The 13639-nt window shown below is 47.7% G+C and overlaps 1 protein-coding gene across 2 annotated transcripts; it reads right to left on the bottom strand.

The window, feature by feature from the left end:
• Positions 1-1213: 1213 nt before the first annotated feature.
• On the bottom strand, positions 1214-11994 carry LOC127923149 (uncharacterized). 2 transcript variants are annotated; one of them, XR_008113493.1, is made up of 4 exons: positions 11510-11994; positions 11205-11362; positions 10248-10356; positions 1214-1839 (listed from the first exon to the last, which is right to left on the bottom strand). XR_008113493.1 is itself a non-coding variant. In XM_052507078.1 (4 exons), exons 1-4 carry the CDS (start codon positions 11943-11945, stop codon positions 1661-1663), a joined length of 633 nt encoding a protein of 210 aa, XP_052363038.1. In that variant the 5' UTR covers positions 11946-11994; the 3' UTR covers positions 1214-1660. The 2 variants fall into 2 exon arrangements, 1 of the variants encoding a protein (XP_052363038.1); XM_052507078.1 differs by having other exon boundaries at positions 10248-10317; positions 11720-11994.
• Positions 11995-13639: the final 1645 nt, after the last annotated feature.

Genomic DNA, 13639 nt, shown 5'->3' with positions numbered 1-13639 from the left:
TCCATTTGGAGGTTTGGTGGTGAGCTTTCCACGTCAACAGCAAATGGGTTACCGAGCAGTTCCAACCTGCTTTTGTGCTTCAAAGTCAGCAAATCGGCGTCGAAAGTCAGCGGCAAGCATACCTATTTTATCAGCCAACTGTGCGCTCGGGAACGCACTGGTAGAGAGCTTCTCTTTCATGGTCTGGCAGCTGGGAAAGTGGCTCAAATTTTCTTTCCGCATCTGCGTCTCCCACAGAGTCAGTTTGGTTTTAAATGCCTTCACTGTACTGTACATATCAGAGATGACACGATCCCGACCCTGCAGCTGCAAGTTCATTGCATTCAGATGACTCGTAATGTCACACAGAAAAGCCATTTCACACAGAAACATTTCGTCTCGGAGTTGTGTTGTGTCTTTCCCTTTGCTGTCCAAGAACAGACAAATCTCCTCACGAAGCTCGAAACATCTTTGAAGCACCTTTCCCTGGCTTAGCCATCGCACCTCTGTGTGATAAGGCAAATCACCATGCTCCGTTTCTAACTCCGTCAGAAATGCCTTGAACTGGCGGTGATTCAAACCTTTGGCTCTGATAAAGTTAACTGTGCGTGATGATGCTCATTACATGCTCCATTTTCAAGGCTTTACCGCACAACGCTTCCTGGTGTATGATACAATGATAAGCTGTCAGCTCACCTGTCGCGTTTTCCTCTTGCATCTTTTCCCGTATCTTCGCCACCAGTCCGCTCCTGTGTCCACACATCGCAGGTGCTCCGTCGGTTGTCAAACCCACAAGTTTTTCCCAAGGCAGCTCCATCTCATTTACACATCTTGACACCTCTTCATACAAATCATGCCCCGTAGTTGTGCCATGCATAGGACGTAAAGCCAAAAACTCCTCTGTCACGCTTAGGCTGGAGTCCACTCCGCGGATGAAAATTGACAACTGGGCAATGTCAGAAATGTCGGTGCTCTCATCCACAGCCAAGGAATATGCAATGAAATCTTTTCCCTTTTTCACAAGCTGCTCTTTTAGATTGATGGACAACTGGTCTACTCTCTGGCAATGGTGTTTCTGCTCAGACTCACATTTAAAAAGAGTTGCCTTTTTCTGGGCAAACTTCGTCACAAACTTTAATCATGCAGTTTTTGATGAAATCCCCTCCGTAAATGGCCGGGCTGATTTAGCGATCTCTTCTGCCAAAATAAAACTGGCCTTGACAGCAGCCTGGCCTTGTGATTTGGCTTTTTGAACAGAGCCTGTCGAGATTTGAGGCCTCGTTTTAATTCCTCTGCCTTTTGTAGCCTTTGTTCCATGTCCATATTCTTGTTTTTGTCCGCGTGTTTCGTTTCATAATGTCGTCTCAGATTATACTCTTTCAGTACCGCCACACTTTCTCCACACAGAAGACACACAGGTTTTCCATTTACCTCCGTGAACAAATACTCCGACTCCCACCTTGTTTGAAACCCCCGGTTCTCAGTGTCCACCTTCCGTTTTGCCATTTTTGATGGGTATCTGAAAGTTAATTTTACTGTGATGCTGACAACTGCTGTGCCAATAAATATTGAAATGAAGCAGCCTACTGCTCGGTGCGTCACCGTTGCATTGTGGGAAATGTAGTATTGGTGCGTGTAAAAGATCTGCGGGCTGCCGGCTTGCTGCGGTCTGCGGGCGGTTCTAATAATAAATCAAGATCATCCCAGGGGCCGTAAAAAACCTTCTCGCGGGCCGGATGTGGCCCGCGGGCCTTGACTCTGACATATGTGCCCTAGAGGCTTGACTTCGCTCTTCCTCATCACTTTTTCCTATGATATTCTGGTTGGCCTTATGAGTCTCTGGCATCCACCCGCTGTAACCTGGAAAGGCAGTCACCAACAATACATTTTACAGGTTTGTTTCACAGTGACTCGTCATATTGTCCATTAGAAGCTAAGAGCATACAGGGCATTCAGGAAGTATTCATACCCCTTGACTTATTCCACATTTTGTTGCCGAATTCAAAATGGATGAAATATTTGTTCTCACCCATCTACACTGTACGCCATAATGACAAAGTGAAAATGTTTTTATACATTTTTGCATATTTATTGAAAATGAAAACTTTCACACCCTTTGCTATGAAACTCAAAATTGAGCTCAGGTGCATCCTGTTTCCATTGATCATCCTTGATGTTTCTACAACTTGATTGGATTCAACCTGTGGTAAATTCAATTGCTTGGACAAGATTTGGAAAGGCATACATACACCTGTCTATATAAGGTCCCATAGATGACAGTGCATGTAAGAGCAAAAACCAAGACATGAGGTCAAAGGAATTGTCGGTAGAGCTCAGAGACAGGATTGTGTTGAGGCACAGATCTGGAGAAGGGTACCAAAACATTTCTGCAGCATTGAAGGTCCCCAAGAACACATGGCTTCCATCATTCTTAAATGTATGTTGTTTGGAACCACCAAGAGTCTTCCTAGAGCTGGCTGCCAGGCCAAACTGAGCAATCAGGGGAGAAGGGCCTTGGTCAGGGAGGTGACCAAGAACCCGATGATCACTCAGACAGAGCTCCAAAGTTCCTTTGTGGAGATGGGAGAACCTTCCAGAAGGACAACCATCTCTGCAGCACTCCACCAATCAGGCCTTTATGGTACCGTGGACAGACGGAAGCCACTTCTCATTAAAAAGGCACATGACAGCCCACTTGGAGTTTGCCAAAAGCCAGAAACAATTCTCTCTGGTCTGATGAAACCAAGATTGAACTCTTTGGGGTCACGTCTGGAGGGAACCTGGCACCATCCCTACGGCAAAGCATGGTAGTGGCTCCAAATACAGGCTTGCCAAGCTTGTAGCGTCATACCCAAGAAGACTTGAGTCTGTAATCTTTGCCAAACGTGCGTCAAAGTACTGAGTATAGGGTCTGAATACTTATGTAAATGTGATCTTTTTTTTGTTTAATACATTTGCTACACAAAAATAAAACCTGTTTTTGCATTCCCATATTGGGGTGTTGTGTAGATTGACGAGGGGGGAAAAAACTTCATCCAAAAAAAACAACTTCATCCATTTTAGAATAAGGCTGTAACGTAACAAAATGTCGAAAAATTCAAGGGGTCTGAATACTTCTGAATGCACTGTGTCATTGGTTGTGGGTTGGGGAACTTCGTCAGTATGGCCACTGCCCTTTAAATACTGTACGCCACACTCATTGCTTCAAGCTCACCAAATATATTTTTTTTGTGGGGGGAGACACACTGAACGCACCTCCGTCTATATAAAGTTACCACAATGGAAAGTGCACGTGTCAGAGCAGAAACTATTCCATTATGTCCAAGCTATAAATACAGAGTTCCTTGGCTGAGATGGGAGAACCTGCTAGAACAGTCTCTATAGCACTTCACCAATCTGGACTTTATTTAAGAGTGGCCAGATGGAAGCCACTTCTGAGAAAAAGGCAAATGACATCACGGCTGGAGTTTACAAAAAGGCATGTGAAAGAGAGCATAAGGAAAAAGATTCTTTGGTCCGATGAGACCAACATTTTACTCTTTGGGCTGAATGCAAAGCGCTATGTCTGGAGAAAACCAGGCACAGCTCATCACCCGTCTAACACCATCCCTACCATGAAGCATGGTAGTGGCAGCATCATACTATGGGGACACTTTTCAGCGGCAGGGAATGAGAGACTAGTAAGGACAGAGGGAACAATGACTGGAGTCAAATACAGACAAATCCTTGGATAGGAACCTGCTTCAGAGTGCAAATGACCTTAGACTGGTGCGAATATTTACGATCCAACAGAACAAATCCAAGTATACAGCCAATGTAAAAGTCATTGAGTGGCCCAGCTGAAGCCCAGACCAGAATCCCATTGAAAATCTGTGGAAAGACTTGAAGATCTCTGTTCACCGCTGCTCCCGAACTAATTTAACAGAGATTGAAAAAAATCTACAATGAAAAAAGAGAAAATACCCAAATCCAGATGGGAACGTCTATCAGCTCTGCACAAGACACACAAAGCGGTAATTTCCTCCAAAGGTGCTTCTTGAAAGTACTGACTCAGGGTCTGGTCGGCCAGGTAGGTAGGGTCAGCCGGCAGGCCAGGTAGGTAGGGTCAGCCGGCCGGCCAGGTAGGTAGGGTCAGCCGGCAGGCCAGGTAGGTAGGGTCAGCCGGCAGGCCAGGTAGGTAGGGTCAGCCGGCCGGCCAGGTAGGTAGGGTCAGCCGGCAGGCCAGGTAGGTAGGGTCAGCCGGCCGGCCAGGTGGGTAGGGCCGGCAGGTCAGGTACATTATATATTGTGGAAGGACCACTAGAGGGCAGGCTGGGCTCATGGATAGTAGCCCAACAAAGCATGGGAGACAAGGTAACCAGAGTCAATTAAGCACAGCTGACGGTACTAATGAGATACTCTCCTTCCCCTATAAAAGAGAGAATGGAACCAGCAGAGAAGGGGAACTATCTCTGGAAGATGGCCACCGAGAGAGAAGCTGTGCTGAAAGAACCACGAAGATGGTGACAAACCCGTGATTTATGTTTGTTGTAGTTTAAAGATTATCCTATTGTGTTCTTGTTTCATCTGGAGAAGAGAAGACGTGTTTTTCCTTGGAAGATTTTTCATTGATTATGTTAGTATGTTTTTGGTTGACAAAATACCCTCAATAGAGAACCGTGTTCAATCAGAAAAAAACCTACTCCTGACTTCGTTTATTCCACCTTCCCGCTTTAGAGTGACGCCTAATTACTTGGTACGCTCACATTGGTGGAGGATGCGGGCATTAGGTGGACGAGTGACACAAGGATAAGTGAGTAAATTAATATTCTTCCAGAAGACCCGGAGGAACCATTCAAGAACGATGGATAACGCCCTACTACAACAATTGATCACGGCACAGCAGACAACCATAGAACTCCTGCAACAACAGCTGAGTCGACGAGAAGAACCTACAGTTAGGCCAAGAGCGGCTGCTCACGCCATCTTACCTCGTCTCTCAAGGAGGATGATATTGAGGCCTTTCTCATGACCTTCGAAAGGACTGCCACCTTGGAAGAGTGGCCGCCCACAGAATGGGCTAGCGCATTAGCTCCTCTTTTGACCGGGGTGGCTCAGGAAGCCTATTTTGACCTGGATTCCCACGCGGACTATGGGCGACTAAAACCGAGATCCTGTCCCGGTACCAGCTGACTGCCAGAGATAGGGCTGTAAAGTTCCATCAATGGACCTATACAGCTGATCAACCCGTCCGTGCCCAGATCTTCGCCTTAATACGACTGACGAAACAGTGGCTAGAACCTGGAAAGGGAGTAGGACATGTGATAGAGACTCTCGTAGTGGACAAGATATTGAGAGAATTACCCAGTGACTTAAAAGGGTTGTGGGGCAAGCCAACCCGTTGTCAGCCGACGACATAGCCCAGGCGGTGGAAACATATCGGTCTACAGGGGAGTTGTTAAAAAGTGACAGGAGGAACGGAAGGAGTCTTCCAATCCCGTACCACGACTCACCCCGGCGCGCCCGCCACCGAAACGTCCAAGCCCCTCCAGGAGGTGGGAGAAGTCAGCCACCACACAGCCGGGTCGGTGTTATAAGTGTCAGTCTCCCAACCATTATGCCCCACAATGTCCTAGCAAGGATGAGCCCATGGTCACGGAGTCGTCACTGCCTACCCCCACACATCCCGTTTTGAGGGGCAGGATCAACACTGTTGGTTAGCAGAGATAGCCCCAGCCTCAGAGATTCCGGTGCGAGTTGAAGGACAAGATGTGGTAGCTATTCTCGACTCGGGAAGTATGGTTACGTTAGTAGAGGAGCGGATGGTGACCTCCGCCACACTGCTACCAGACAAAGTAGCCGTATCCTGTATCCATGGAGACACCCACTATTACCCCACTGTGAATCTGCCTATTCTCACTCCAAAAGGAAGGTGTACAGTCAGGGCAGGGAAAGTGCCCCAGCTGAAGGTGCCATTATTGATCGGGAGAGACTGTCCCCTATATAAGGAGCTTCGGCAGATGACGTTATGCACGGGAAGAAGGGGGACAGGAAAGAAGAGAATCTCCAAGCCCGAGGTAGTAGTACTACAAGGAGACGTAGCCGCGTCCTCGTCCTCTACAGCAGAGGAAGAAATAGCGAACCAACGTTTACGACAGATATTCCAGGAAACCACCGATGAAGACACCTGTGAAGGGTTATACACAACGCAGGAAGGAAGGAGCAACCAGGCACTAAGGGATATATTTGAAGCTCCATCCGAGGAGGGAACCTGGAAGGGATTCTCCTCGGTCTCCCCTGATGGGGATGTGGAACAACCTCCACATCCCTCTACTGAGGTTGACCTGCCCCAGGAATTAAAGGGACAGTTCGGCACCTCGCAGCATAGAGACCCAGACCTAAGGGAGGCCATGAGGAAGGTGAGGGTGATCGACGGAAGGAACGTCGACGGATCAGGTGAGCCCCCTCTTCCTTACTATGCAATCAGGCGGGGTCTCTTATACTGGGTCGTGCGACGAAGGGGGAAAACCAGGAATTACTAATGGTGCCTAGACCATACAGGGATACAGTTCTACAGTTAGCCCATTCCCGTCCTAGGAGGACACCTGGCACGAGACAAGACGATTGACAGAATCATGCAGAGATTCTATTGGCCCCGTGTCACCCGAGATGTGGCCAGGTATTGTAAGACGTGTGATCAATGTCAACGTACAGCCCCACGGCCACACCTACGTAACCCTTTGATTCCTCTCCCCATCATAGAGACTCCCTTTGAACGCATAGCTATGGACCTCGTAGGACCCCTCCCAAAATCCGCCAGAGGACACGAGTACATCCTAGTGGTTATAGATTATGCTACCAAGTTCCCGGAGGCCATACCCCTACGTAACATGTCGTCAAAGGGAATTGCCAAGGAGTTATTCCTGATGTTCTCTCGTGTGGGCCTTCCCAAGACTATCTTAACCGATCAAGGAACCCCGTTCATGTCCCGGTTGATGAAGGACTTGTGTCGGTTATATCAGGTTCAACAGATACGTACAAGCATATTCCACCCTCAAACAGATGGGTTGTGTGAACGCTTGAACAAAACAATTAAAAGCATGTTGAGAAGAGTGGTGTCCCGAGACGGGAAAAACTGGGACATGCTTCTCCCACACTAATGTTTGCCCTGCGAGAAGTACCCCAGGCATCCACTGGATTCTCTCCGTTTGAAGGCTCTATGGCAGACCCTGTCGAGAATCCTCGACTTAGCCAAGAGACCTGGGAGACCCAACCATGCCCCTTTCGATCTACAATAGAACACGTTACCCTGATGAGAGACCGCCTGTCAGCAGTGTGGCCCATAGTCAAGGAGCATATGGAGAAGGCCCAAAGGACCCAAGGTCGGGCCTATGATAAATCTGCGACCCCCGTGAGTTCACCGTGGGAGAGAAAGTGATGGTGCTTGTGCCACGGCCGAACATCGCTTGCTGGCGCAGTGGAGGGGCCCTACGAGGTAATGAAAAGGGTCTCACCGGTCAATTACCTCATCAAGCAACCTGACAGGAGGAAGAAGGTCCAACTCTATCACATAAACCTGCTGAAGACGTACCATGGACGAGAGGAGGAGATGGCTTTGATGGCCCTGGAGGGCAAAGAAAAAAAAGAGCTCTACCACAGGTGCGCCGTGGCAAACTCTCCTACCGGAGCAGTCAAGACAGCTAGACAAGCTGATTATGAACTTTGGTCGAATATTCTCTCCATTCCCAGGACAAACAGATGTCCTGTTCCACCATATCCACACTGAACCCGGCAAGAAAGTGCATATCCGCCCTTACAGGATTCCTGAGGCTCGCCGAGTCATCGCTAAGAAAGAGGTGAGGGAGATGTTGAGGATGGGCGTGATCGAGCCCTCGGCGAGCGAGTGGTCCAGTCCCATAGTCCTGGTCCCCAAAGCCGATGGTAGTATGAGACTCTGCAACGACTTTAGGGCGTGAATGCCATCTCTACATTCGATGCATACCCCATGCCCCGCGTGGATGAACTCTTGGAGCGCTTAGGAAAGGCCAAGTTCATCACTACCCTGGATTTGACGAAGGGATATTGGCAAGTGCCGGTGGCTCCGGAGGATCGCCCAAAGACTGCCTTCGCCACCCCAGAGGGCTTTTCCAGTATGTGAGGATGCCCTTCGGACTGCACGGGAGCTGCTGCAACCTTCCAACGCCTCATGGATGCCATTCTACGGCCCCATCAAGAGTATGCAGCGGCGTACATAGACGATGTGGTCATCCACAGCGAGGACTGGGATAGTCACCTCCTGCGATTACGGGCGGTGCTCGTGAGTTTGGAAGCCACAGGGTTGACAGCCAATCCAAATAAATGCTGCCTGGGCCTGTCCGAAGCGGAATACCTGGGGTATACCGTGGGGAATGGGAAAATACGCCCGCAGGCAGAGAAGACCAGGGCAATTCGTGACTGGCCTCGACCCCGGACCAAGCGAGACGTTCGGGCCTTCTTAGGGATAACAGGATATTATCGCCGTTTTATCCCGGGATATGCAACCATTGCCAACCCCCCTCACAAACCTCATCAGGAAAAACCTGCCAAACCAGGTAGAGTGGAAAGACGAGACGGAAGAGGCCTTTCAATTGTTAAAAGATGGCCTGTGTTCCGATCCCGTTCTACAGGCTCCGGACTTCTCACAAGAGTTCATTGTGCAGGTCGACGCCTCGGATACAGGGCTCGGGGCCGTACTAGCTCAGGGTGAAGGTGAAGCAGAGAAGCCGATTCTCTTCATTAGTAGGAAACTCAGCGATCGGGAACAGAGGTATGCGACCGTAGAGAAAGAGGCCTTAGCCATCAAGTGGGCCCTCGATTATCTCCGGTACTACCTACTGGGTCGGAGGTTTGCATTAGTTACTGACCATGCGCCCCTCACGTGGATGGCTGGTAAGAGAAACAATAACAACAGAATAGCCAGATGGTTTTTGTCTTTACAACCGTTCTCTTTCCATGTCATCCACAGGGCCGGATCGAGGAACGGGAATGCAGACGCTGTCCCGACGCGACCAAGACGGTGCGTCTGGCGCCCGATCCTCCGGTTCGGTCCTGGGGGAAGGTATGTGGAAGGACCACTAGAGGGCAGGCTGGGCTCATGGATAGTAGCCCAACAAAGCATGGGAGACAAGGTAACCAGAGTCAATTAAGCACAGCTGACGGTACTAATGAGATACTCTCCTTCCCCTATAAAAGAGAAATGGAACCAGCAGAGAAGGGAACTATCTCTGGAAGATGGCCACCGAGAGAGAGAAGCTGTGCTGAAAGAACCACGAAGATGGTGACAAACCCGTGATTTATGTTTGTTGTAGTTTAAAGATTATCCTATTGTGTTCTTGTTTCATCTGGAGAAGAAGACGTGTTTTTCTTGGAAGATTTTCATTGATTATGTTAGTATGTTTTTGGTTGACAAAATACCCTCAATAGAGAACCGTGTTCAATCAGAAAAAACCTACTCCTGACTCGTTTATTCCACCTTCCCGCTTTAGAGTGACGCCTAATTACTTGGTACGCTCACAATATACAAAAGATATGTGGACACCCCTTCAAATTAGCAGATTCTGCAATTTCAGCCACATCTGTTGCTGACAGGTGTAAAAACTATTACTTTTTTTTACATTTAAAAAATAAATAAAACGAGCACACAGTCATGCAATCTCCATATTTGCAGTAAAATGGCCTTACTGAAGAGCTCAGTGACTTTCAACATGGCACAGTCATAGGATGCCACCTTACCATCAAGTCAGTTCGTAAAAAAAATGTTTCCTGCTAGAACTGCCCCAGTCAACTGTAAGTCCTGCTATTGTGAAGTGGAAACGTCCTCGGAGCAACAATGTCACAAAGTGGTAGACCTCACAAGTTCACAGAATGGGACCGCTGAAGTGCGTAGAGCACAACAATCGCCTGTCCTTGGTTGCAACACTCACGAGTTCCAAACTGCCTCTGGAAGCAACGTCAGCACAGAAACGGTTTGTCGGGAGATTCGTTAAATTGGTTTCCGTGGTCGAGCAGCCACACACAAGCCTAAGATCACCATGCGCAATGCCAAGCGGCGGCTGGAGTTGCTCAAAATTGGAAACATTTCTTAAAACATGTTTTCACTTTGTCATTATTGGATGAGAATTTTTGTATTTAATCCATTTTGAATTCAGGGTGTAACAAAACGTGGAATAAATCAAGGGGTTTGAATAGTTTCTGAAGGCACTAACTCATGCTGCAGAGCTTGAACATGTAATACAATAGCTTCAACTGACCTTGAGACTCCATGACATCATCCGTTTCCTCCTGTTTAATGACCAGCGGTGCTGAACATGTCTCCACTCCCTTCCAAGACAACCAATGGTGTTATTAACTCTTATCAGCCTTTAAGAGAGTAGATCATACAGCAACAGTTAGACAAGCATCTTGTTGCAGGGGTTTCCATTACAAAACATAATGCAGCAGGGGAATGACACCAAAATCATGGCATATATTAAATACAAACAAATATATTTGGAAGGGCATATTTTATGCTTAAATGAGAATCTTTGAAAACAGCCCTTAAAAAGGTTTATCTGTAGCCTAGATGGTATTTTGAGTTTTTATATATATTTTTTTGCCCTTTTCCATGATATCCAATTGGTAGTTAGTCTTGTCCCATCACTGCAAGTCCTGTATGGGCTCAGGAGAGTCTAAGGTCGAGAGCCATGCTTCCTGTGAAACACGACCCTGCCAAGCCACACTGCTTCTTTACACACTGCTGGCTTAACCCCGAAGCCAGACGCACCAATGTGTCGGAGGAAACACCGCCCAACTTGCGACCGTGTCAGCGTGCCTGCACCCGGCCCGCCACAGGAGTCGCTAGAGCACAATGGGACAAGAACATCCCGGTAACCAAACCCTCCCCTAACCCAGACGACGCTGGGCCAATTGTGCGCCGCCTCATGGGTATCCCAGTTGCAGCCGGCTGCGACACAGACCGGGATCGATCCCGGATCTGTAGTGACGCCTCTAGCCCTGCCTTACACCGCTGCGCCACTCGGAAAGCCCTATTGAATTTATCTAAGGGTCATTCAAAGCCTTAATATACTATTTGCAGTTAAAGTCCTGCTACATTTTTTGGGCGTGAGCTTGCGTGGTTTTCAATTAAATATGTCTGGGCCTCGTCTCTGCGAGACATATCTACCCCTTACAAAAATCACCAGCCAAACAAAGAAAAGGGCTCCACTCACCTTGTCTGTCATCTGACCAAAACTCTGCAATGGCTGTTCTTCCTCTGGTGCCAGTGACAGTGGACCTGCATCTTCCACAGTAAGGTGACCTTCTAGCCAAAGACCATTGGCCTCTTGTTCATTGAGGATTTGCTCCACGACTGGGAAGTTTCTGAAACCTGATGGGGGGGAACATACAAATTGAGTTTTTCTGAAAATGTTGGTCATAGAGGGATAATAAGGCTCAGATTTCACAAAAACAAAATGTAGAAATATGCCATCACTCGTCATGATTGCATATATTTAGAATAGTATTTGCAAAGCACCTTTTCACTACTGAGGGAGTAGGGTGCCCCCTACAGACTATAGCCATAAGGTCCAGCAGGGAGCACTAATATTCAGTCAGTAATAACAGTGCCCTCCGGGGCTGCACATTCAGGCGACTGCTTGCTTGCCTGCTAGTGTATTATTTGTCTCCTAGCTTCCTACAGACAAATAGTCAATAGGCATAACTATCTGTAAATATTTCATCTCACAGTCTTCTTGAACGCTCTCCATACTGTTCGCAGGCTTTTCTTTCCCCTTGCTATTCTCCATCGCCTGCAATTTTGTCCTCGAACTTCGGTTTTGTTCTTGCAACATTTCCACTCGAAGAGCAGCATACGTTTCTTCCATAAATTGACAAATGTCTTGCACGGCTGTTGCTGTCAAGGTTTCCATAATGAAGGCAACACGAGAACGAAAGGCATGTTCGAAAGACATAGTTACACAAATATAAAAGTTGATGCGTGTGGTTCAACACCTGACAGTGGAAGGAAATTAGCTATTGGCGGAATGGTTGAAGAAGTGTTTGCTGTTTCCAGGGATATCGATTCTTCTTCTTCGTGTGGTTTTTCGGCACACTTACACGCTTTGTTGCGTATTGCTGCCTTTCACAGCTCGGAGTATAAATTGCAATAAATACCAGAGGAAGAGGCGAAGCGAGACGTTTTACTCAGCCCGAAATCTGTTTACGAAAGTGAGGAATTTACGAAAGGAGGAAATAATTGTCGAATATGTTCAACGAAGCATTTTATTGCTTCGTGAGACTTATTTAGCCGAATATAGGTTTTGTAATGATGAGGTTGTTACAAATGCACTGATAAGTGGACGCATAAGGAATCTCACAAACGTTGGGGGTAAAATACAACAACAACTACAGTATATCAGAGTTGTGCCCGTTATCATCGAGATAGATATGACTCATCATGGATATAACCTGTTTTAGCATGGGCATTGCAATTGAGGTCTTCTCCCATTTCAAAGTAGTTAACCGAGTGGGGATTCCTATGAGTCGGGAACATTGAAATAGAACAGTACAGATGACAGACAAGGTGAATGGATCTTGTGCTTTGTCAGACGATTTTGTAACGGTAGATATGTCACACAGAGACTATGCCCCACAGAGACTATTCCTAGACATACACTGCTCAAAAAATAAAGGGAACACTGAAATAACACATCCTATATCTGAATGAATTAAATATTCTTATTAAATAATTTTTTCTTTACATAGTTGAATGTGCTGACAACAAAATCACACAAAATGTATCAATGGAAATCAAATTTATCAACCCATGGAGGTCTGGATTTGGAGTCACACTCAAAATTAAAGTGGAAAACCACACTACAGGCTGATCCAACTTTGATGTAATGTCCTTAAAACAAGTTCGAAATGAGGCTCAGTAGTGTGTGTGGCCTCCACGTGCCTGTATGACCTCCCTACAACGCCTGGGCATGCTCCTGATGAGGTGGCGGATGGTCTCCTGAGGATCTTCTGCCAGACCTGGACTAAAGCATCCGCCAACTCCTGGACAGTCTGTGGTGCAACGTGGCATTGGTGGATGGAGCGAGACATGATGTCCCAGATGTGCTCAATTGGATTCAGGTCTGGGGAACGGGCGGGCCAGTCCATAGCATCAATGCCTTCCTCTTGCAGGAACTGCTGACACACTCCAGCCACATGAGGTCTAGCATTGTCTTGCATTAGGAGGAACCCAGGGCCAACCGCACCAGCATATGGTCTCACAAGGGGTCTGAGGATCTCATCTCTGTACCTAATGGCAGTCAGGCTACCTCTGGCGAGCACATGGAGGGCTGTGCGGCCCCCCAAAGAAATGCCACCCCACACCATGACTGATCCACCGCCAAACCGGTCATGCTGGAGGATGTTGCAGGCAGCAGAACGTTCTCCACGGCGTCCCCAGACTGTCACGTCTGTCACATGTGCTCAGCGTGAACCTGCTTTCATCTGTGAAGAGCACAGGGCGCCAGTGGCGAATTTGCCAATCTTGGTGTTCCCTGGCAAATGCCAAACGTCCTGCACGGTGTTGGGCTGTAAGCACAACCCCCACCTGTGGACGTGGTGCCCTCATGGAGTCTGTTTCTGACCGTTTGAGCAGACATATGCACATTTG

The sequence above is a fragment of the Oncorhynchus keta genome, unplaced genomic scaffold (genome assembly GCF_023373465.1).
Source record: "Oncorhynchus keta strain PuntledgeMale-10-30-2019 unplaced genomic scaffold, Oket_V2 Un_contig_28553_pilon_pilon, whole genome shotgun sequence".
In the NCBI taxonomy this organism is placed as follows: Eukaryota; Metazoa; Chordata; class Actinopteri; order Salmoniformes; family Salmonidae; genus Oncorhynchus; species Oncorhynchus keta.
Note: the sequence above shows the minus strand (reverse complement) of the source record. Positions and strands in the feature narration are given on the sequence as shown.

What these genes read in the sequence shown, in the direction of transcription:
- LOC127923149 (XM_052507078.1), bottom strand. Translation starts at nt 11,945, where the DNA reads ATGTCTTTCGAACATGCCTTTCGTTCTCGTGTTGCCTTCATTATGGAA. An exon ending in GGAGAGCGTTCAAGAAGACT is followed by an intron (nt 11,363 to 11,719) that starts GTGAGATGAAAT and finishes CCCCCCCATCAG; the next exon opens with GTTTCAGAAACTTCCCAGTC. An exon ending in TTGGTCAGATGACAGACAAG is followed by an intron (nt 10,318 to 11,204) that starts GTGAGTGGAGCC and finishes TTGTCTTGGAAG; the next exon opens with GGAGTGGAGACATGTTCAGC.